General features: G+C 33.1%; 2 protein-coding genes across 4 annotated transcripts in view; one reads left to right on the top strand and one right to left on the bottom strand.

Moving 5' to 3' along the window:
- The first annotated feature begins 286 nt into the window (after window positions 1-286).
- On the top strand, window positions 287-3,213 carry LOC108726662 (glycosaminoglycan xylosylkinase). Its single transcript, XM_018454358.1, has 6 exons — window positions 287-399; window positions 1,025-1,396; window positions 1,594-1,894; window positions 2,103-2,371; window positions 2,514-2,740; window positions 2,940-3,213. The coding sequence occupies exons 1-6, from the start codon at window positions 382-384 to the stop codon at window positions 3,166-3,168; spliced, it is 1,416 nt and encodes a 471-aa protein (XP_018309860.1). The 5' UTR covers window positions 287-381; the 3' UTR covers window positions 3,169-3,213.
- Window positions 3,214-5,079: 1,866 nt separating this feature from the next.
- The window catches only part of sick (sickie), a 165,213-nt gene continuing 147,178 nt past the window's right edge, over window positions 5,080-23,114 (bottom strand). For all 3 annotated transcript variants that reach the window (XM_018454453.1, XM_018454452.1, XM_018454454.1), the window contains 7 exons: window positions 9,728-9,811; window positions 8,944-9,600; window positions 8,232-8,767; window positions 7,509-8,039; window positions 6,994-7,196; window positions 6,363-6,730; window positions 5,080-5,928 (listed from right to left, as the gene is read on the bottom strand). In XM_018454453.1, the coding sequence (XP_018309955.1) occupies window positions 5,770-5,928; window positions 6,363-6,730; window positions 6,994-7,196; window positions 7,509-8,039; window positions 8,232-8,767; window positions 8,944-9,600; window positions 9,728-9,811 (2,538 nt within the window). In that variant the 3' untranslated portion in view covers window positions 5,080-5,769. The remainder of the gene's footprint in view (window positions 5,929-6,362; window positions 6,731-6,993; window positions 7,197-7,508; window positions 8,040-8,231; window positions 8,768-8,943; window positions 9,601-9,727; window positions 9,812-23,114) is intronic.

Here is a 23,114-nt window from a genome sequence, read left to right as displayed (position 1 = left end):
TATGAAGGAGATCAATACAATAAGATTCCAAATAATTCATAAACATTGAAATGTTTAAAAGCAACTTAATAGGAAATAATTACATTTAATGCATAGTTTCTTTTCTGTAAAAACGAGCCAAATTTAAAATTGCAAAAGCGTTTTTACATATAATGTCCAAGAGTTTCACTCGTCATAGCTGCGTGACAAGAATGAGACAACGGACGTTAGGACAATAGTTAGGACGCATGAACACCGCTTCGGCGCGTCTTAAGTGGAGTCGGTTGTCGGAGTGGTGAGTAAAAATGGCGACGATGTCTGAACGCGAATGAAACGTCGGCGACATTCGACGATATTGGCGAACAATGAGACAGACGCGAGTTACCAGGTGACAGCGAACGCATGGCCAATTGCTTCAAGGTGAATCTTCGAAATAAATATTATTGATCATTATTGAGCTGACACTTGTTATCACACGCCGATATTGATCATTCGAATGTTCGAATATATGAGATTTGTAGTGACTTTTAAATTATGAGAGTTACATCGAGTTTATTGTTAAAATTCTTGTGTATCTATATAATTGTGATCCAATTGGAAAACGGGGAAATTCGGTTAATTGCAATTAATGATAACTATATCGATGTTGGTGCAACAATCTCACGGATGTTACAAAGTCGCCATAACGTCACAAACAGGAATTACGTAATAGGGTCGCCAGTGACGCGGGAAATTTTGTTTCTCGCCTCTTTGATATTTTCTGTGTAAAAATATATTGAAGAAACTTATCTTCACAGTTTTATTAATTTTAGGAAATTATCTTGTATATTCTACAATATAAATTTGTAAATAATAAAAAGAGATGTATATTTAAATACAATTTTAAATTATAATTAAATCAACTAATGTTTTAAAAAGAGAGTTAAGAAAATTAAGTTATTGAGATATATATAATTTCTTTATGATTTATTAAAGAGTAACAATTAATATAATTTTACTATTAAGGAATTATAATCGCGAAATTAAAAGTTCATAAAAATTGCAGATGATTGGCCGACGTTGCGCTCTTTTTGCCTTGAGCATCCTTTTGATCTTAGTCCTCAGCGTAAACATCTACTTCATCCGAATGATTGTTGAGAGTTCTTCCTCGCACAAAATGTACGCCAAAAATTTACCGGAACCGAAAGCTAGGCAAGATCCTTCCACGCCCTCACGATCCGATGAAAAAGATTTGCAGCTGCAATCAAGGTCAATTGTAAAGAGTATCGGCGAGGGGATCAAAGAGGAGATTCGTTTATTGCCTTCCAAGTACTTCAAACAGAATACAAGTTATACTATCGTCCTGGAACGATTACTAGCCGAATTGACGATAATGCCGAATGTCCGCGAAGACATTTGGAATATTCCTAATAATAACGTTAGTTAAAAAATTTTTTGAAATATTTTACATTTCATAACGTAAGCGATACAAAAGATTTTTAAATATAATTTGGAGAAAGAAATAAATTGAAGAAACAAGTATATTTATATATAAACAAGTATATATATATATATATATTTATATTTGAACATGTGTGTTTATATATAAACTTATTTTTTATTATATATATCTAGTGGCCAGATGCACATCAGTTGATACCACCGGCAGCACCGGAACTAGGGACTATTTTGGAAGTTTTGCGGGGATCTAAAATAGTCCGTGCAGATAATGCTCCATTGGGTACACAACTAAAGCTTATGCTTAATCTTGAGAATGATGTAAAAGCATTATTCAAGCCACAATGGTACTCCAGAGATACTATTATACATGGACCAGTATACCATGGCAAGGATCGCCATAATGCTGAAGTGGTGGCTTTTCATTTATCGTCCTTGTTGGCATTGCGAAGAGTACCACTCGCCGTTATTCGAAAACGTATGTTAAAGTTAAAATGAAGAAGATTGAAAAAGATCGTGGATAAATTAAATTTCTGATTATCCTTAATAGAAACTCAATTAAATTTTTTAAAATTTACAATAAAAAAATCTTAATTATAATTACCTTTCTCTAATAAATATTAATTAAAACTTTTGGTTATAAATTGATGAAGTAAGAATTGTAAGAATGTACAATACTTTTGTAGTTGACCTAAAAGAAGAGATTGGTAATCACGCGACACCGGCATTATACGCAACCATGTATCAAGAGGGTAACAATACATGCCTATACGGCGTTTGTCATTATTGTTCTCCAGCCGATCCTGTCTGTGGAACGGGAGATGTATTGGAGGGTACTCTCATCTTTTGGCTTCCACGATATTTAAGACTGGTCAAGCATCGTCATCCTTGGCAACGAACTTATAAAAGAAACAAACTTGCTGCGTGGGAAATAGATGAGGGCTATTGTGATAAAGTACATTGTTAAGATTGTAAAAAATATACATATATATATATATGAAATATTTAAATATAATAAAAATATATGAAAATTTATGAAAAATACGATTATAAATAATGTTTAATGTGGAAAATATAAAATTGATTTTTTCTTTTAGGTAAAAGATTCCAAGGCTTATTCACCGCAATCGTCGAGTAGACTCTTGGATTTGATTGATACAGCGATATTTGATTTCCTTATGGATAATGGTGATCGGCATCATTATGAACTCGCACAAAACAATTTTCATAATCCTGCGGTGCTATTGATCGATAATGGAAAGAGTCTAGGCAATCCTGATGTTGATCACCTCGACATCTTAGCGCCTCTATACCAATGTTGCATGTGAGTATAATTTGTTATTTACTGCAAAAATTATGGAATTAAAAGACACGAGAAGTCTTTAACATATTCTTCCTTGTAAAATTTGAAATCTCTGAATCTGTTTGTTAAATAGCTTCTTTGTTCGTTATGGCGAAACTGCGTAAAAACAGACAACAATTAAAGAAAAGAACAAAACTGAAAAAGATGTATTTTATTCTAGGATTCACAAAACTACGTGGGATAGGTTGCGACTATTTAGTGGTGGATCTCTAAGCATCGCATTAGGTAGACTTCTTGCACACGAAGCTGTAATGTCGGATGTTTCTCCACTCATTACAGAGGCACACTTAAATGCCATGGATAGAAGACTGCTTACCGTTTATGCCGTAATAGAAAATTGTCTGAAGAAAAAGAAGTACATTTCTAATGTGATTTTGGATCATCGGTAATGTAAGAACAATTCTTATAGGACGAGTCAGAATAAATAGATATAAAAATGTAAATGTTCCTTATAAAAAATAGATAAAAAATGAAGATTAATTGTTTAATTAAAAGTTGATAAAATTAATTCAAAAATAATATTGAAGAGAGATTTTATGCAGGAAAATTAAAATAAACTTTTTTTGTAAGAAAAGATATAAGAAAAATGTAAGAAAAAAAATATGAAAAAATCTTAATTTAAATTTAAAAAAATTTTATTTGGTAATTAGAAAATAAATTTTCAATTCTTTTTAATTATATAATTTTAGTTTTGATATTTTGATGAAATGTTTTTGCATAGAAAATATAATTTCTTCACTAGAAATAATCCCTTGAAGAATGATAATTTTTTCTTAACTAGTAAATAAACGTAAGGTTTAAAATGAGAAAGATCAACAAGACAGATTTGAATGCAATTTATTTGATGACACAGTTAATTATCATTATTTGAATAGAGTTTGAAGTGCAGCGCTGTGTACAGCGTATATATAAATACGGTACAAACGTAAAAAACCTGTAAATGCGACTGTATTATCGTATGTGTAACGTTGACATGCCCCTCTGTTCTTCATCGCAACGGAGACACCATGTCACCGATCATGTACATTATTATATATAGTCTTGTGGATACCGTATTATCTCCTGTGATCGTAACTATTCAGTAACATTTTTATTTTTTTAATATTTTTTTATGAGAAAATATAAAACCGTTAATTTTTTTAAAGTCTTATCTGAAACATAACCAAAACTTCTAATTTAAAATTTTTTAAATTGAGAATAAAATTAATCGAAATAATTATAACTTCATATTTACTTTCTTAATATTTTTAAATATTTATTCCAAAATTAATAAGCAAACTTAATAATTTATTGATATCATAAAAAGACTTTTTTTCGATGATAAAAAGAATATATAAGGATTTTGTTGTCAATTGCGAAATATGATACATTCGAAGAATAAAGAAAGTAAGAACAAAAGATTTTAAATAAAATTATCACAGGAGATATCGGGGCCCATTCGTATGGGACTTTAAATCGAATTCGCACATCTAGCATAATCTATCTTGGTTTGTGTTTCGTATTTACAACGTTACATGACCAGAATTATTCACGTACCTTACAAACTAGTTAGAAATTCATTTTTGTCGTGTGTATATATATATATTTATATATAATATTTAGCGCCATCGTCGTTCAGGTATGAATGTATATATACCTACTATCTATATATATTATATTAACATTTTTTAATTAAATAGAGCTTTCGTAGCAAAGTATGTATAAATAGACTATTTTTGCACAGACCATGATCCTTTCGAACTCGTTCACTTTATCTCATGCTTATATGAATGAGAATCGTCTGTTTATTTATCCTTGAGATCTGTCTACATTTAGATAATTTTACCTGAAAAATAATCGGACGAAAGAGGAATTTCTGTTCTTTGAGAATTCCTCGATTCGAAACCGCTTTCTTTTTTACGCCATTAATACTGTGTATACACCAACGACAAAATCGATGCGATTTTTTTTTCAATGCGTTCGCATTTTGTCGTGAATGAAAAAATGCGTTCCATTAAAATAGAGACGGCTTCCGCAAACGGCAGCGTATAGAAATTATTGCATCACGTTTGCGTGTACGCTTCATGAAAAATTAACAGGCCGAAAGAAATTGGTCAACGATCATTTAATCACTTGATATTTCTAAGATGTTAATATTGCTAATTCTTTAAAATAATAAATTACGACGATAAATCGAAAATAAAAAAATATATTTGAAATAACTTGATCAAGAAGTTAATATTTTGGTTATCTCTGTTATATTTTTTTTTTATTTCCATAAAATATAAAACGAATCAAAAACATTTTATTTAATTTTCCGAATTCTCATTGACTTTAACATTGATTAAAAACTTCAATTTAATTCGATCTCTAAGTTCAAAAAATGTAAAACTTATCTTCGTAACATGATTTCTTTCGGTTTATCTATTTTTCTTAGCGAAAAGTTACCGTTTATCCATTCTTTGTCTTATTTAATATTACATATCACACCTAGATGCTGGATGCACGTAGAAATCTATAAATCTAGGCCAGCTTTTATAGGCATCTCAAATCCCTCTTAGCTTTTCTTTTTACGAAGCTATTGTTGGTATTAAAATAGTGCGATCTTAAAATAGCTGGCATTTTGTGATTTCTTTTAATCTTATTGCATTTCAGAGGGTTTTTAAACGTGCAATTTGATGTTTATTACGACAAGGAATTATCGCTAATATTTAATTGCGCTCTTATCTCGATTCGGAAGTACGATTTAGTGATACCTGTAACTTTCTTTATTGAGTTTTAATCTTAGAAACATTGCACTGATTATTTTCCCTGATATAAAGAGACTTCTTGTGTTTATAATTATCTTTTATTTATAAATAATTCTCTCTTGCTCTGAATTCGGCGATCGGAATAATTGTTTATTTCTCAGAGCTATTGATCTTACCTTTTTTGTAGTATTTTTAATTGAACGGTCGTTATGCATATATCGACCTTTCGGCGATAAATTTTGTTTATGATATCTTGCTAATTTAGAGTGCCGATTCTACTCCTCTTGACGAAGATGTCGAACTGCTCAAATCCTCTGAATGACGAGTATGTGATGAATCGAGAGATGTCACCGAGTCGCTATCGTTACTATGTGGACTTGAGTAATTAGCCGCTTCCTGAAGTCTCATTAGCATGTTAAGCTATAAAAATAGATATAAGGAAATTAAAGTCGACTAATTAATGAAATCCTTGGTTACTATTGGACAGTTTATGATATATAAAGCAATGTAAATAAGTAACTTAAAACAAATTTCTCTATAATTAATATGTAAATTTTATTCTGATTGTTATAATTGCTATATTTATTTAGAAAAATAATTTCCTATGATACGAGAAAAATGTGTAATTAATTTATTTAAAAATTATTATATTCAACAGTTTATTTAGCTGAATTTTTTAAATGATGAATATCGCGTTCTTTGTCAACTGTGAATGTTACACTGCAGCTAGATCTCGCAAGATAGTTTCTTTCTATTTTCCGAGTGTATAAAATTTAAAATTCCTGTACATTTAAATATATATATATATATATACAGATATATATGTTTTAAAGTTTCTGAATCTCAATACTGACCAGAGGATCTCCTTCGGTATCACTATGAGTACTTCCAAGACTCTTCACGCTGGAGGCGCCTACACCTGAAGTGTGCCCGCTTGAGACGACATCGTATCCCACGTCTTCGGGTCTCAGACGTAGAAGAGCATCGCTGCCGCCGTGCACGGCATGCGTCGAAAGCCATGGATAGCTCGATATGATGAATTGCGCTGGATCTTCCCATGTCGATTCGCCATTTCCGTTCCCGCTTACGCGTCTTCCGTATAGCGTCAATCCTTCCCTGACCGCCTCCACTAAATAAGGTATTACCGAATAGTTCCATAGATCGGTAAACCACACTTGAGATCCAGCCACTTCCATTGGACACGATAAAAACAGCCGCGGTCCTGATTAATTATTAATATTATTATTATTATTCATTTATAATTATTTTAAAAAATGACAGGAAAATTGAAAGCAAAACAATAAAATTTTATCATAGGTTCGTAAGTATCCTTTAAATTTTGTGATTGAAAATTATTGATTCTATTATTATTTTGCATTGATACTAGTAGAATTAAAAAAGATAGCAAAATTGGTGAGAATTCTTATTTAAAATTGGATTTATTGGACTCACATGTGGAAACATGTTTTAAATATTCTTAATTACCTATGGTAACGTCAGAGCTGCTGTGGGTTTCTAGGAACTTGTTAAGATGCAGCCATACACGCGGAAGCCACTCGACTACTGCCGCCATTTCCGCGTTCCTTGTCCCGGCGCATTCGCGTAGTTCGTGCTCCAATAATTTCCTTCTCAAATAACGTCCTAGGAATCCCTTGACCGGCTCCATGTGATTTGCGCATAATACCCACCTGTTTAATTACATAATTAAAATCTAATTCATTAAGAGATCGATCTTTTATCCTTTCATCGTTAATATAAATTAAAAAGACTAAATATATATATATATATTATCTTACTTTGTAAGATATAATATATAATAAGTTATGTATATATTGTATTATATTTAAACTATTAATTTTAAAATTAATTTATAGTATTTAATTTCTTATTGACAATCAATTTTTTAATTACATTAAGAAATTTTAAAAATAATTTTACATTATACGCAGGTACATTGCATTAAAATTATAGATTAAATGTGTTCACAAAAATAAAAGTACCTGAAATTATGATGTAACTGCAAGTTGGTGGTACTACAAGTGGTCTGACTCATAGTACCGATGATAGCAGGGCACGATGAATGCCTAGTTCCTAAGAGTCCACTGAAGAGTTCGCCCAGAGATGCTGCGTGTTGAAGATTTTCCAAAATAATCACCCTAGGTAGTTCATCAGCGGCGTTCGAATCGCATCTTTCAGCGATGTGCGCGAGATATTGGCGCAATTCCTTGCTGGACTTATGATCGACGTTGAAAGTCGCAACGGCAGCAGCATCCTTTGTGTCATTGTCAGCATCTACTAGAGCGTGCGCTAGTTTTCCAGCTAAGTAACTCTTCCCTGTACCACTTGGACCGCACAAAATCACTCTACGATGTTCCGTCAGGAGGGAGATCAGTCGTTGAACGATGGAACGCGGTATCAAGGTATCCACTGCCAGCCAGGAATAGCCCGACAGTACTAGATAAATAGTTTTCACGTGGCCGACTAGATAGCCGCAGGGTAACAACTCAGGATGCTGAGAATCGGTAGTGCATCTGTAAAGTAGAGAGAAAAGTTTTAATTATTTTAGATGGTATATAATAATAGCGACAAAATAGACAAATCTTAATAGGAAGCGCACCTATAGAATTTAAAATCTATAATCTATTGCATATTTAAAGTTGTATAAGTAAGTAGAGGTACCTTCGAATTTATATTATTTTAGTATTTTTTAATTAAACACGTACCTGGAAGCTTCGCCGAGATGATACGCGGCGACACATTCGACGCCAAGACCCAAATTCGTCACGGGATCCACTCGGGAAACATACTCCTTGAAGCAACGTCTCACCATCGAATCCAGCGCGTCCCAGCTGGTTTTATTGCTGATGCACACGTTGGCAATTATGCAATGTGGTGGCTCGCCTAAGGTGCCGTCGGCGCAGCTTCCGGTAATCAAATTATAATTAAAATTTCGCTCACTGCCGAGATAAACGGCCACATTGATTCTCTTGCCGTCGGTGTCTTGCTCGAGAACTGGTTCCGTAGTTGTTGCGTTCGATGAAACGACGGAGTGTTCGACCGGGACGCTAAGATCTTCCAGTTGATCGGCCGTAGAACTGACGTCGCCATTCGATAACGCTGCGACACTCGACGCCACCTCAGTCATGCTGAAACGTCGATCTGGGTCACTGGGTAGAGAGGACTGCGAGGAAGTGAGCGACTTTGAGGTCACTAGTCGTTGGAGACGCTCATTGTTCTGCTTCAAGTTCAGCATCTCGTACTGTAGAGGAAAATGATAAATTCATATAAATAAATTTTCTCAGAGATATAAAAATTATAAATGTTCTTTCTCTAAATAAAAAATTTGAAATATTAACCCCGAATCGTTGAGCTTCTCGAAATTGACAACTGATTTAAATTAAAATGTACGAATTTCTTTTCTAAATAAAAACTCACCCTCATCTTGATGACCGTGTCCTTTAAAGACTCCAGCTGATGAGCCGAAGATAATGCTTCCAATCTGATATCTGTGAGCACTAAATCCTTCTCCCTCAATTGTTTCTTCAATTCATCCACATCTTCATCCTCTTTCTTGTACAATGCTGAGCTGCTCTTGCTTCCCGACAAAGGATTCTCATGATCAGGAGATTTCTGACCGTTGCTCCTCACGGTTTGTGCTCTCGAAGACTCATGTTTGGATGCGGTTGGCAGTCTAGGACTGTTGGGAGCGCTCAGATCACCGCCAGGGCTCTCCTTGCAGTCCTCCGCATCAGAAACCGAACCGTGCCGGTTTTTGCGGGACCTCGAGAAGGCCTTGGAGAAGGAACTGCGTAGCCAGCCCTTCTTTTTGTGATGACTGCTGCTGGCTGAGCAGGCGCTGCTTAACGAGTTCAGAGATGTCACGCTGTCCGCGGATAGCTGTCTTGCCATTGATGCGCCCTGATGATTATTGCTGCTGCTGCTGCTGCCGGTGCAGCCGGTGGTACCGGATTCGGAATCACCTAAAGTATGACGCCGACCACTGTTCGCAGTTGGACCGTTGTTCAATCCAGCTTCGGCACTCTGTTTGCGCAGTCTCTCGATCGTTTCTCGCAGTTCCTGAAGCTCGGAATCCTGAAAAGTCGCCGGTAAAAAAAGAATTTTTTTAATGACGAAAACATTATACATCTGCATCAGGTTTCGATTAAATCTAGTATGACATGTTAATGATAAATAATTAATATTTTTATAGTGTTTTTACCTTCTTCTCAGCTGTAGCTGTGAGTTGCTGTAATCTCTGGGTCATATTGGACAATGATTGCTCAAAAGCTGAGACCACATGTGCCTGAAACAAGTAAATAACATGTAATTTTTAATATTTGTCAAATATTTTGAAATTCAAAATTTTTATGAAATAATTACATTTCATTATTCATTTCAAATAATACAATTACATAAATTTTTAAGATTAAATTTTAGTATAATATATACATTATATATATATATATATACCTATTTAATTTTATTACACACAATTTTATATTATACATAACATGTATATATTTATTTTATTCCCGGTAAAAAATTTTTTTTACATTAATATCTATAAATGTATATAAACATACATAAACACGCATAAATATTCATAATCATATATATTATACATGAAATATGTCCATACATCTTTCTTTCTTTTGTAAAATTACTTTCTAAAAATAATAATAATATTGAGAAAACATCAAAAATAGTTAATGGGACTATTTTCACAACTTATAGTTGCATGTAAAATTATACATAGTTATATAAGAGCAAATTAGTACATTAAAAATAATTTTACAAACTAAAGAAGGATGTATTATAAACATGTATCTCATACATAATTATATATGTTTATGAATATTTGTACATGTTTATGTATGTTTATACATATTTATATATATTCATGCATGAAAAATTTTTTACCGGTTTTTATTTTAATAATTACGTATGACACACACACACACACACACACACACACACACACACACACACATACACATTATACTATTATTTCATTACTTACAAACAGAATTACATTTATTAAAATGCGTGAAATTGTACATGAAAATATGACTCTATCAAAGCAATTTCTATGTTATCTCAAATAATAACTATATGTTTTAAGCAGCGTTCTGGCGAGGTAATTTCGATGAACGTGCGGGGCGGAGATTAATAGTCGTTATAATCTCTTTTACGAGAGGTACCTACGTCGCGCTGCCGGGTCAGAATATCGGACTCTTGTTTCTCGTCACGTAATTACTCTCTCAGGATCCAGACATGTTTTCAACGCTACGCTACGAGGCAAAGAAGATAATCAGCCATGGCGTAGGAAGAAAGTGCTCGCGTCAACGAAACGTTTGATAATCTAAATTGGAGCATGCAAATTCTTTGTCGATTTCTTTTTTTGCTCTCTCTCTCTCTCTCTCTCTCTCTCTCTCTCTCTCTAATCCGCCAATTCTCTTTGTCCATTCTCGAGCAACAACAGTCGATAGCTCTCGTTGTAAATATTGCTTTTTTTTAACACTTCTGATGTTACAACTTGCGACTGTAAGCCTCGATATGGCTTAGGATTTAGATCACAGATATTTCATTTCAGCTTAAGGTAAAAGTTCTCAGCAATGTTGCATTTATAATATCATAATTAAGTTTTGATTATTTTTTCGAGAGAGTAAACAATAATGCAATCTCATTATAATGCAGATGCGTGACAGTTTTATTATATAATAAATAGTTGGATACTTGAATTTTGAATTTAAATCGTGAGGTGACAAAAAGTTTATTCTTAATAAAGATCTTTTTATAAAAAAGAAAACCATTTGAAGAACGCAAAAAAAGCTTATAGTTCTTTCTAGTTCAAGTGGAATCTTTATTTGCGGAATAAAAACACAATGGTTGAACTCGCTTTGATTGCTATATCCCGTTACGACGTAAAGATCCCAAGAGATTCCTTCAGGATCGACCTTTAAATCTCGAGTGCCGGAGTCAGCTGTTTGATATGCTATTGTTTCCACGAGTATCATCTTTTTCTTCTTCCTCTCTCTTCTTCCTAATATGCGATCATAAAATTCTAAGAGGACAATCAGCGGGACTTTTGCTTCGCAAAGGAACGAGTATGAAGTTTCGTCAGGATCGTGAACAAAGGGATCGGTGGGAGCCGGGAATTCCGCTCGTGTGTAGGTGCGATTCTAGAGTCGCACGTAATTCCGGAGGAATTATACCGCTCATAAAACAGTAACAGCAAACGTGGGACATGTAATTCGCTGCCGCGAGCGGGTGTCTCGGGGCCCATTGTCCTACCTTATTACTTTAACGTGCAACGTGGAATGACTTTCAACGTGATTCTGCAGCTGGAATATGAGGTCTCTCCTACGGACGTTGACCTTTATACTTTCGTAGAAAGGTTGTTTAAACTCAAGTAAAACTTGTACATTTAATCAAGCAGTATAAAAAATAGATAGTAATTTAAATTAATATGTAAGATATATCGTACTTCAGTTGTAGATTTCAGGATATAATATATTTTTGTCAAAGTTAATATGAAAACCATAATATTATAGAATTAATTAATTAAATTAAAATTAAATTAAATTAAAAATTAAAGTCGTACGATTTTCTAAGATTTTACTCTGTCATAAAATTCTTTACAAATTAGTTAAGATGAGACACTTTATGTATCTTAAAAAAAACTGAGTATTTTTTTAGAAATAAAATAACTTCGAATTTCTCAAAAAACATTTAATTAGAAGAAAATAGTGTTTGAATTCCGCGCGTGTGTTCGAGGAAGATAAAAATATCTACTTGAGACCGAACGAGGTCGTGAGTCCACTTGTATAAGCCTCGGTATGAGCTGTAAATATTGGCTCCCACGCTCGCTGTTAAAGTGCCCGGCTTCACCTACCGCCGAGATGCATCCGAGAAGTGAGTGTGTATACGCTGTATGCTCGTAAAATCGATGACCCACCTTACATGACTCGCCTTACATCTTTCTCGAGCACTTTATATCAACTCACGTCAGATTACGTTTATCATTATATTTACGTTTACGTTAATTTCTCTTTCAAGTTGGAATTTATAGATAAAATTAAGTTAATTCGGATTGAAAGTTAATACGTTAATAGTTGCAACATAGACTATAAAAACGTGACGATTATGTTTTTACTGAGGCTCACAACAAATGTTTAATTTGTATAATTATTGTTACATGTATGTTAATATTATTCCTGTATCAACTGGTCATAATAATAGAGAAAAGTTTCCTTTCACCGAAGAAAAAGTCTCGGTTTTGCCTCGTTGTGCATCGAGCCTAACGAAGGGTCGGCCAAGTCGAGGACGGACGGAGCTAAAAACTGGACCGGAAGCCTGCGGCAAAAACGCACGTGCCGAGGAGTAAAATGCATCTCGCGCGGCATACAGTGACTCGCCTTGTTCTCCAGGGAAAACACCAAGCGAGCGCCGGTGCATCTCGACGAGGGTACGTCGCGAGTGAACGGTTCACCCGATCTTTTAATCCTTAATGTCTATTTCAATTACGCGTCCTAATATCTTATTGCTATCTACAAGAATGTGAATAAAATAAACATAAATAAAAAAACATAGTGATAAACTAATTCAAAAATCTATTAAAATACCGTAAAAAATTCAGTGCTAATTAAAAAAAATTTTTTTAATGTTGCAATAAAATAATTAAGCATCGTGATGATTTTTTAAATATTCATTGCACTATTAATTATGTATTATAATAACAATAATAACTATTTACTTCACAATTTTTTAACAAATTAGGAATGTATAAATTTTCTACTTTTAACACAAATGACACAACTTTTTTATAACATTTAATTTGCATGAAGTCGGATATATCATTTTAGATAATAAAAGTCATACAACAATTTGACATATTTTATTTCTTGTAAATTCGTTTCACCGCGAAAGAATACTAAAATCATTTTTCTTATCGAGAGATTTCGCGTATCTATTATACAAAATGTTTCAAAGTCGCATATCTACATATGTACGATATACAGAATGCTTAAAAATATCAAAAATAAAGAGACACGCGTGAAGTAAGTATAAAACTATAATATTTGTATTATTTGTAATCTTTAAGGAGGTTCTCGCGTTTGATGAAAAATAAGACAAGTCTATAATATACATGTAATGCAAAAGTTAATAATATCAATATCTAGAAAAAATTTCATTGACTTTTACCGTATCATTTTGAAAATATTTAATTCTAAATTTATAGAATTTTACATTACAAGTTGAAGGTATAACCTTATTCTGTAGTTATTCTCTTTTAAATTGAGACACTTGCATATAAGACAGCAATTTAAAAATCGTTATAATCATAAAGTAAACACTTAAGTTTGTTCTCGTAAAGTTTTATTTAAACTGACCGTACAGTTTATAAGAAATTTATATTCTTCAATGAAAAAAGCTAGAATATATGTCAAATGGACGATGCGTATACATCAAATGAGCATCTAACAACTTTTATTTTGTCATTTTGAAAATATTTAGAAACATATAAAGTTAACAATAATTATGTATAATGGCATAAGATATTGTTAGTAACCTCTTTTTATTCCATTATTTTAATTATTTTATATATTATTGTGAATAAACTGTCTATTGATTAGAAAGTAGCACGAAAACCTCCTCAAAGCATAGCCAGAAGACTTAGAAGATTGTTGATGCGACAGACAAGGTTTTGCAGTTATTATAGCTTTTAAGTACAATAAATTCAATTTTGTGCGCCAATTATACATATTTTGACAAATATCACAGATACAGACTTACATTTACTTGAAGTGTTCTTAGTATAGTTATATAAATTAATTATTTAGATGTATTTATTTTTTAATTAGATGTACATAAAGAAACATACTCTCCGTAAATATTAATTATCTGTAAAAAATAATAATTTTCCGTAAATCTTTTTCTGTTTTATTGATATACAATTTGATACAAAAAATTATTAAAATCATAAGTATTATATATATATATAAAGAGATAATTTAATTTGATTTCTCAATTACTTAAATGACATAAGAATTTAATTCCATTAAATTCGATATACGAAGCATGGGCAAAATGCAAAGAATCTTTTAGGGCCATATAATTCTGTCGAATCCGCATCTCGAATTTTTCGAGCGATATCACAGCATTTTGTAACGTTTCGCCGAAAAGAATATCGCACTTCTGCGGCCTGGGAACTGTTAGCCCAGTTCGAGCTCGGGTCGTAACGCTTCGAGGATTACGTCGTGTTCACAACAACATACGTTATTCCCAATGTTCCCACATTGTAGCTCCCCGTATAATTGCTCGAGCAGAAAGAAGGGTAAGGGTCACAATTATACTTAATAATTAATGCCGCAAGGACATTTTCAGGGCCATGGTCTCAAATTATGTTTTTACATATCTTCTTTTCAAGTCTCCCCTTGAGAATATTCTTTCTAAATATTTTATTGCTAATATATTTTACACAAATATTACTATTTATTTACATTATTTTTTATAAGTAATATGCGTGTAGGATAAGTAGTACTATATTTTATTTATTAGCCAGTGAATACTGTTCGTAATTATAAATTTGAAAGTAAAGATCGTAAATATTAAAAATACATTATATTAAATTTTACGTCATAAAATATTATAATTAATATTATCAATCGTGACAAAAGAAAGAAACGAAAAAAAGAAAACACGATTTAATTTTAAAACTAAAAAACAAGGATTTTTTTTAGTTTTAAAATGGGATGTCTACATGTATACGAGAGAATGTAGGTTTACACACGATATCCGGCCGAAAGTGCACCCTCGAAACGTATAAATCTTTTTCCTTTCTACAGGAGTGGATGGGGCAAGGATTCCGGCAAAGATGTTTATAATACAACGGTCTGTCACAAATTCCAGTGGCAGTTTTATATCCTTCTACCACGTGGCGTTTAAATCTCTCTTTGACTCGACGAAGAGAACAAAAAAGGAATTACAGGTTATTAAAATTGCTTCGCCAGGAACAGGCTACTTTAGGTTTCAATTTTTAGAGAGTCTTTTTCCTGAGGAAAATGTCTTAATGATTCATCCTTAAAAAAAATTTGAATTTGAATTTATAATCTTAAAATTTTATATAAAATTATTAAATTTTTAATATATCTATGTATTATTCTAATCCTGTATAAAATATGCATAAAGTAAATTAAATTAAAATATAAAATAAAAAACATTAAGATAAATTAACATTAGTATAACATTAACATTAGTATAATATTAATGTTAATAAATTGAGAAATAAAATTATATAAAATTTTGAATAAGAGAGAAATGCATTGTACATATAAAATTCATACTGCGCAAGGATCAATTGCATATTCTAAGCAATAATCGACATACTTAGGCGGAGAAAGTAAGTAGGAGGCGTGTCGCACGAAGCGCCGATGACTAAAATTGATGTTTTAATCAGTGCAGTTGTAGAGGTCCGAGATCGCGAGTGGATTGCATAAGACGGAATACATAGAGAGAATAAAATTTGCGATTGACCAATCGTTTCTGATGCCAGTCAATTGTGCAATTGTCCCCGCAGGGTCTCCAATAATCATGGGCTGCCTTTCTTCACTTCGTTCTCAAAAGATAACAAAGAGAAAGACATGAGAAAAGTACTCGAATTTTTTTATGAGTTATTCAAATCGTGTAAAACACGTCCTACGATTATCAAGTTATTTTCTATTATTTAAATATAATCAAGGACAGATAATTTTTATATAAATATGTAAGAGTTTAAGAAAACACATTGAAAAATTAAATTGTAAAAATTAAAACTAAAAGAATTGTTATTTCAGAAATATTTTAAACGAATGGTCGATCTTACGTAAGACGTAAAACGTAACATGCGATTACAATTGATGACATTGTCGTCATCGGGGTAAGGCACGATTACAAAGAGTGCCGAAGTATGCGCATAATTATTCAATCGGGACTACCCGTGATATTGTCGACCTACACTTTATATGTTACCCGTCGCCGTCGTCTTTAAATGTATGGGTGGAATGCGCCAAGCTCAATTTCGACGGCGAAGCCTCATTATCGAATTTATCATGTCATTGCTTTAACTACCCCCGTAACCGTTACTGTGTATAAATCATATCTACATATAACACCATAACCGTTCGGAGTCGATGCACTCCGATTGATGTATCTATATGACAATTTACATATACAAGGTGAGAATAATATATTATATATTAATAATATATTATTTCCTTAATTTTTTTTTCTTTATAAGTATTAATACTTTTTTTAAATACTAATTACAGTTTAGTACATTTTGTTATAATAGTAATATTCTAATTATATATATTTTATCTTAATAACTAATATTTAATGCGTGTGAAATAAATTAAGAGACAATTAACATAATTTTGTGTATGTAGTGCGATCAAGCTTTTATAGCATATACATGTAATATACGTTGAATACATATCGCATAAATTAAATGCTTTATAAATTCTAAATTATAATTTTCTTTAATAGTTTCTTAGAGATTGACATCTTTAATGTTTGTTCATTTCAACATGTGCATGTATTTTTTAATATAATTGTTATTATTATAGCTCTCGCACATTGAACTAATGACCTATAATAAAGTTGCAAGGTGCAACCGCAATTTCGATGTTTCTGTTCCTAATTAACGTGACTCATAAACGATATACTCAATTTACCTGTAAGGATGGGCAACTACGATGCCTATACTTCTTAGTGGCCAGTTCCCACCAGGGTATCACATTCTGGGTTCCTCGTGGTTTCACAGGATCACTAACCGCATGTTCATATAATGGTTCTAAAATAGGTCCATTCCCAGAGAATCTTCTAAGAGAATCAGGTTGATCCTTTGCAAGGTTTCCCCTTCTCGGTAAAGTAGCAAAAGTGTTAGCTTGAACTTCTGCTTCCTTAGAGTTTAAAGAATTGCGTCTAGTTCTGGAAAAGAGATCTTGCCGCGATAAACGATTGGATCGTTCCGATTGCCCTTTAAGAATCACCTCGGTGGCGTCCATAATACAAAAAGGATCTTGTCGAATTTTCGCGAAGTCTTTAACAGCGTTTTGTTTTTGGTTCACATCATTATTAATTGAGCAAGATTTCTTTAGGTCAGAGTCGTCATGAGAGAACCTTTCACCATCAAGAACATCCTCACTGGACTTGTGAAGCGGTCTCGAAGAGATTCTGGATCTTCTCGAGGGCAGTGTGTCATATCGACGGTCTTTCAAACGATTCTCTATAGATCGCACTTGCTCTGATTTGCCTGAAATCCTCTCCAGGACTTCGTTATTAAAAGTTTGTTCTTTCTTCAACAATGATTTCCCCTGGTCGACTCGAGAGCGATTCCTGCGAATTGCACTGGTGACCGGTAATCGATCTTTCTGAATCAAAACTTCGTCGTCTGTCGAGGATGACGAATCTTTGATCTCTAAACCTACAGATTTGCTTCTTTTCGGAATATTCTTGTCGATATTAGATTTTGATTGATCCTGTGAGTTGCTTTTTTTCAATATTAGTTCTTGAGAAATTCTCTTCCAGGCCGGATTTCGTTTCTGAGAATCGCAAACCTTCGGTAGTTCCGTCAAGGACTCACTGATTGCGTATAAAGATTCAGTGGATTTGCTTGATGAAGCGGTAGTGGATCCCGTCGAATGTCTGGACGTATTCTCAATAGATGAGGATCTCGGCAAGACTTTGGGCGGAAGTTTACCCTTGGAATTGGGTCTGCGAAGATACTTACTGGTATCTTTTCTACATTCCTTTTCATTCTTTTCTTCAACAACTTCATCTATATCAGTGCTGATGGGCAGCATGGGCGCCATATTTCTCTTTCTCACGTAGCCGAACAAGTTCCCAGATTGATCTTGCGGTAGCAATTCGCCTTTGGCGATCCTATTGATCACTCCGTAAGTTCCAGGACTCATCACTTCGTAACTCTTATCGATCTCTGCAAGATTTCGGTTAATATCTTCGATATATTTGGCTGTAGTACGGTAGAGATCGCCGCTGGGAACATAGTTTCCATCAACTACGACCAATCGATGTTCGAGTCTGGGCTTGGAGAACACTTGTGGAACTGCATAGATGGGTTGTTGATCCTTGGAAAATCTCTGTTTAGTGTTCTCCAGATCATTTTTTAAGACGGACATACTCTTTAAACTCTTGAGAAGTGCGTTTTTGGTATTTCCCAAATCTTTAGCGTTTTTTTGTTTGTCATGTTCCATTTCAACGTAAGGATCATCTCTATTTTTAAAAATACAATTGTTTTTCGACTCTTTTATAGAGCGTTTATTGAGATTCTCGATATTCTCCTTGGGTTTCTTAAATACGTCGCGTCGATTATTCTTGATATTAATAAAATTATTCTCCTGAAAAGTCGTGCCGACACAAAAGGGTTTCAGGTTTGTCGGATTATTTTCCACTGGTACTGTATCATAAATTCGCCGATCGCAGTCATAACGAACGCAGTCTTCAGACTTCCATCCATAATGATCGCAGAAGTTGGTTTCAGCTTGAGGATCCCTCCTTTGCACTTCGCAATTCTTGTCATTATTTTCTCTCAAACGCTGAAGATTGCTCGGCGGAGCGCTGTTTCTCGAGTTGCTCCCGTCGAGTTTATCCCGTCGGGAGAACGTCTTTAGCGTTACTTTGCGCGGCTCTTCGAAATCTCGCGACCTGATGGCACGCAGGGTGCCGTAATTCTCAATCAGCGGCTGATCCTGACCAAGATCAGCCCATCTAGGCACCTGTCGCGCATCTTCCGAAACCACCCGGAAGTTAGAGAGGCGCGGCAAAGCGTACGGGCCACCTGCCTCTTTTAATAGTTCCTCGGAATCGGAACGATAGACAGCACGCGGCCTGCCGCGCGATCTTATAGTCGCATAGCCATCATGAACACGACGTGAACATACGTTTACGTCCATCTTCAACGAGCTGTTACAAACTTCTTCTCTTTGGCATGTAAAACCGGCAAAGATTTACATATTTTAGGGGATAATACATATTTTAGAAGATACGCACGGTCTTGAAGAAATGGATAAAGATAACAATCATTGAAGAAATATTTTCTTATTTTTAAGGAACTATTTTTTCATTTAAAAGAAAACTGAAAACGAAACTTTCTTCATATATTATTTTTCAGTACATATGTATAAAGGACATATGTATAATGTTTTATATTTTATTTTGAAAGAAGCTTTTTTCATATATAATATCTCAAATTTATCTTATGATAAAGATGATATAAGTTAATTTTTAATTCATAGTTTATCATATTGCTTAAATTTAATTGAATTTATGTTTTACGTTAATCTCGTAGAGAAATGTTTGGGTTTGCCATGTATATATGTATGTTTATTCTTTAAAATATACAATTTACGTCCACAATTTCCAATATCTTGCATCTTGAAGCACATCTTCCAGTGAAGTTTGATCACATCACTTGTAAAAATCACATAGAGTCTTCTTCTATCACGGATCATTTACTTGACGACCTTTACTCATGATTTTAGCCACGGATCTCTGCATGAATAATTCATTATTTGCTTCGGAATCGTTTGCCTGAATATCAATGTAAGAAGAACAGATGCAACCGGCAGATTATTTCTCTGATACGTTCGTAATTACACTTCTTTTTGTAAATTATATGATACTGTAAGAAAAAGTGATTTCAGCGAGCAACAAAAAATTTGTTTTGTCATATTTCTCTACTGCTATATATATATGTTATTGTACATTGTACATTCTATTTAAAACTTAATAAAATAAAATTTATAATATTATATTAACACTTTTATAATTAAAAAAATCCTTTGTTTAATATTTTTATAATCATTATGTATCTTTTTTATTTGTTTATATTATTTTTTTCGATTACAATATTATTTCAATCCTAGCTATTTTTTAAATTTCAGAATTAAAAAAAATTTTTAAATAAAACAAGATAAACGGATTGACTAATATAATAGTGTGTTATTGGTCTCCCAAGTTAAAAGAAAATTACATATACGAGATTACGTCTAGCAGAGCAGCAGCTGTCAGCAACATTGATAACTCTTTTGGATTTCAAAAATCGATGATGTAACGTCCTGAAATTATTTAACGATTTCGGCTCTTAACTATTCTGAATTTCTTCCGAACAGAAGAATTATTTATTTACACTAATTGTATTCGTTGTAATTATATATTATCTAAATTTATCTAGAAGAACGAAAGTAACAAATTGCGTATTAAAGGATTAATTCTGTACTGGAAAGATTAACGGATTCTCGTTTAAGTTAGATGCTATAATAAGAATCAATGACCTAAATCGACCCGGAATCATCCACAGCATATTGACTTATCAGCGAATGATGAGTGTGGAGTCCTCGATAAGGAGTCTTCTGGCAGCATTTGAAAATGCGCATCTCTTATGATAATAATTACGACCATCTGGTGAGGAAAAGACGTGGGAGCGATACCAAGTGTCTGAATTAAACGATTGATTTTAAGATAAATGTATACGCTGATGATTATTTCCATACAGTAGAAATTCAGAGATAACTGTAACTAGAAAACTACGTAATATATAGAGAAATGTTAACCGACCAATTAATTAATACTATCATGATGCTCGTGAATCTGGAATTTAAGATTCGAAGTTATCCATGTGGATAATTAGCTACTCGTTAATTATAGATTATACGTCTTCTAGATATAGCTATATTTCTATTTAATTATAAGGTTTATATAGCATTTGTGATAATGAAAATTCGAGAAAAAATATTTTGTACTAGGTTATAAGAAAAATAAATATTATTTACATAACAAATATCTGAAACCATACTTTTAGGAAATATTGTTAAAATAACATTTATTTTCATAATAACAATATATATTTTAAAATTTTTCATTTTTAATTTAATTTTTTTTAAAAAGAAACAGAAAAATAAAAATTGCATTACGTCATGAATATGAAGAAAAAGATTTGGATAGGCAAATTCCAAATATCCATTTTGTCGTTGGTTAATGATTAACATAAAGTCCATTAGTATTCATCTGAATTTATTTATTAATTTGCCATGTACAATCCGAAGCACCGTTTCGCTCGTTACGTAATCAAAGTTCATCTTGTCGTTGATTAGTATGAGGTCGTCATTCGTTTTTTCGGTCGTTAACGCGGCTCGTAGATGCGTAGCGTAATGTAACGACGGACATTACAAGCGATTTACAACGCTTACAGACTCGCGAACGAGAAGCAGCAACAGGATGATGGATATGACAGCGCGCAAAATTGCCAATAAATGCTTTTACTGTGCGAAGAAAAACCAATTTTCCAAATCGAAATCGTTTCTCGTGTAATTATTTGTTATTTAATTACAAATGTAAAATTATTTTTATCACTATTCCTTTATTAGATCTTTACAAAAAAGATAATGAGAAAAAATTTGATATATTCATTTTAAATAATAAATTATTTTTTGCAATTAATATATTCACATATAATTTAATTTTTATATATAATCAAAGTTATTCAATATCTAATTTATATTTTGAATTGATATTCTTCTTTCTCAACAACTTTGCAATTTTTGCTATGTCGCCAATTTTCATACTGATTTGTAATTTATAATTTTTAATAAAATTGAATTTTTCTTAGAAATTATACGAAACAAATGGCATTTTACGAGAATAAATTTCCAACTTGTCCATCATTATAATTATTACATTATTCACTTGCATTCGAAAGCATGTGATTGAATTAACGTTGCGGTGGAAGGATACTTTCGAGCGAATGCAAAGCATCCTGCGGATGATATACAGCTCTCCTCCGTCGGGAAGCGACCGTCGAGGTCGACACGGATCGGAAACCATGTGCAAAAGAGAGCACTTCGTGATCGTTATTGCGAAGCCGACCGTGCCACGCGAAACCAGAACGCGTGAAAAGAGAGCGAAACAGAAATTATCTGCAAAGTTACACTTATTTAACGTGCGCTTTAAAGATTACACTCCAATCATATATTACATTTATATTAAATCATGCATCTCGTATCAAGAACAAAGGTTCTATACAAAGTCCATTAAGTATTTCCAAGAGTCAAATTAGATTGATTCTATTTAAATATGAAGCAAAGAATCAAGCAACTCACGTAAAAAATTGCAAGTAGAAAAGTCCGCCGAACCTTTCGCCGGACGTATTAGCGATTATTAAATCCCTCTCCCCCCTCTTTCCTCTCTCCTCTCTTTTCTCTTTTTTCACTCTCCATCTCAACGTAACTTGTTTTGCCTTTACAGTTTCTCGTTCTACACTCAATTTTATTGCGAGTAGTTCGCAACAATCTCTAGCGAATGCAGCTTCCGGAATAACGATCGAGCTGAGCGATCTAGACGAGATTTCGCGGATGAGCGAGAAACTTGTTTCCGGGAAATTTGATAAAATTTTATAATCTCTTGGTTTTCAGATATTCATGGAAATCAATATAATAATATTAAATGCTTAAATTAATTTCTCTTCATGAGAAAATAAAAGGACAGAAATTCAGAGAAAGGGAGAAAATAAAAGGGCAGAAATTCAGAGAAAGGTAGAAAAGGAATGC

The sequence above is a fragment of the Mycetomoellerius zeteki genome, unplaced genomic scaffold (genome assembly GCF_001594055.1).
Source record: "Mycetomoellerius zeteki isolate Tzet28-1 unplaced genomic scaffold, Tzet1.0 scaffold433, whole genome shotgun sequence".
In the NCBI taxonomy this organism is placed as follows: Eukaryota; Metazoa; Arthropoda; class Insecta; order Hymenoptera; family Formicidae; genus Mycetomoellerius; species Mycetomoellerius zeteki.
The sequence above is the reverse complement of the archived record's forward strand: the minus strand, read 5'-3'. Positions and strand labels throughout refer to the sequence as shown.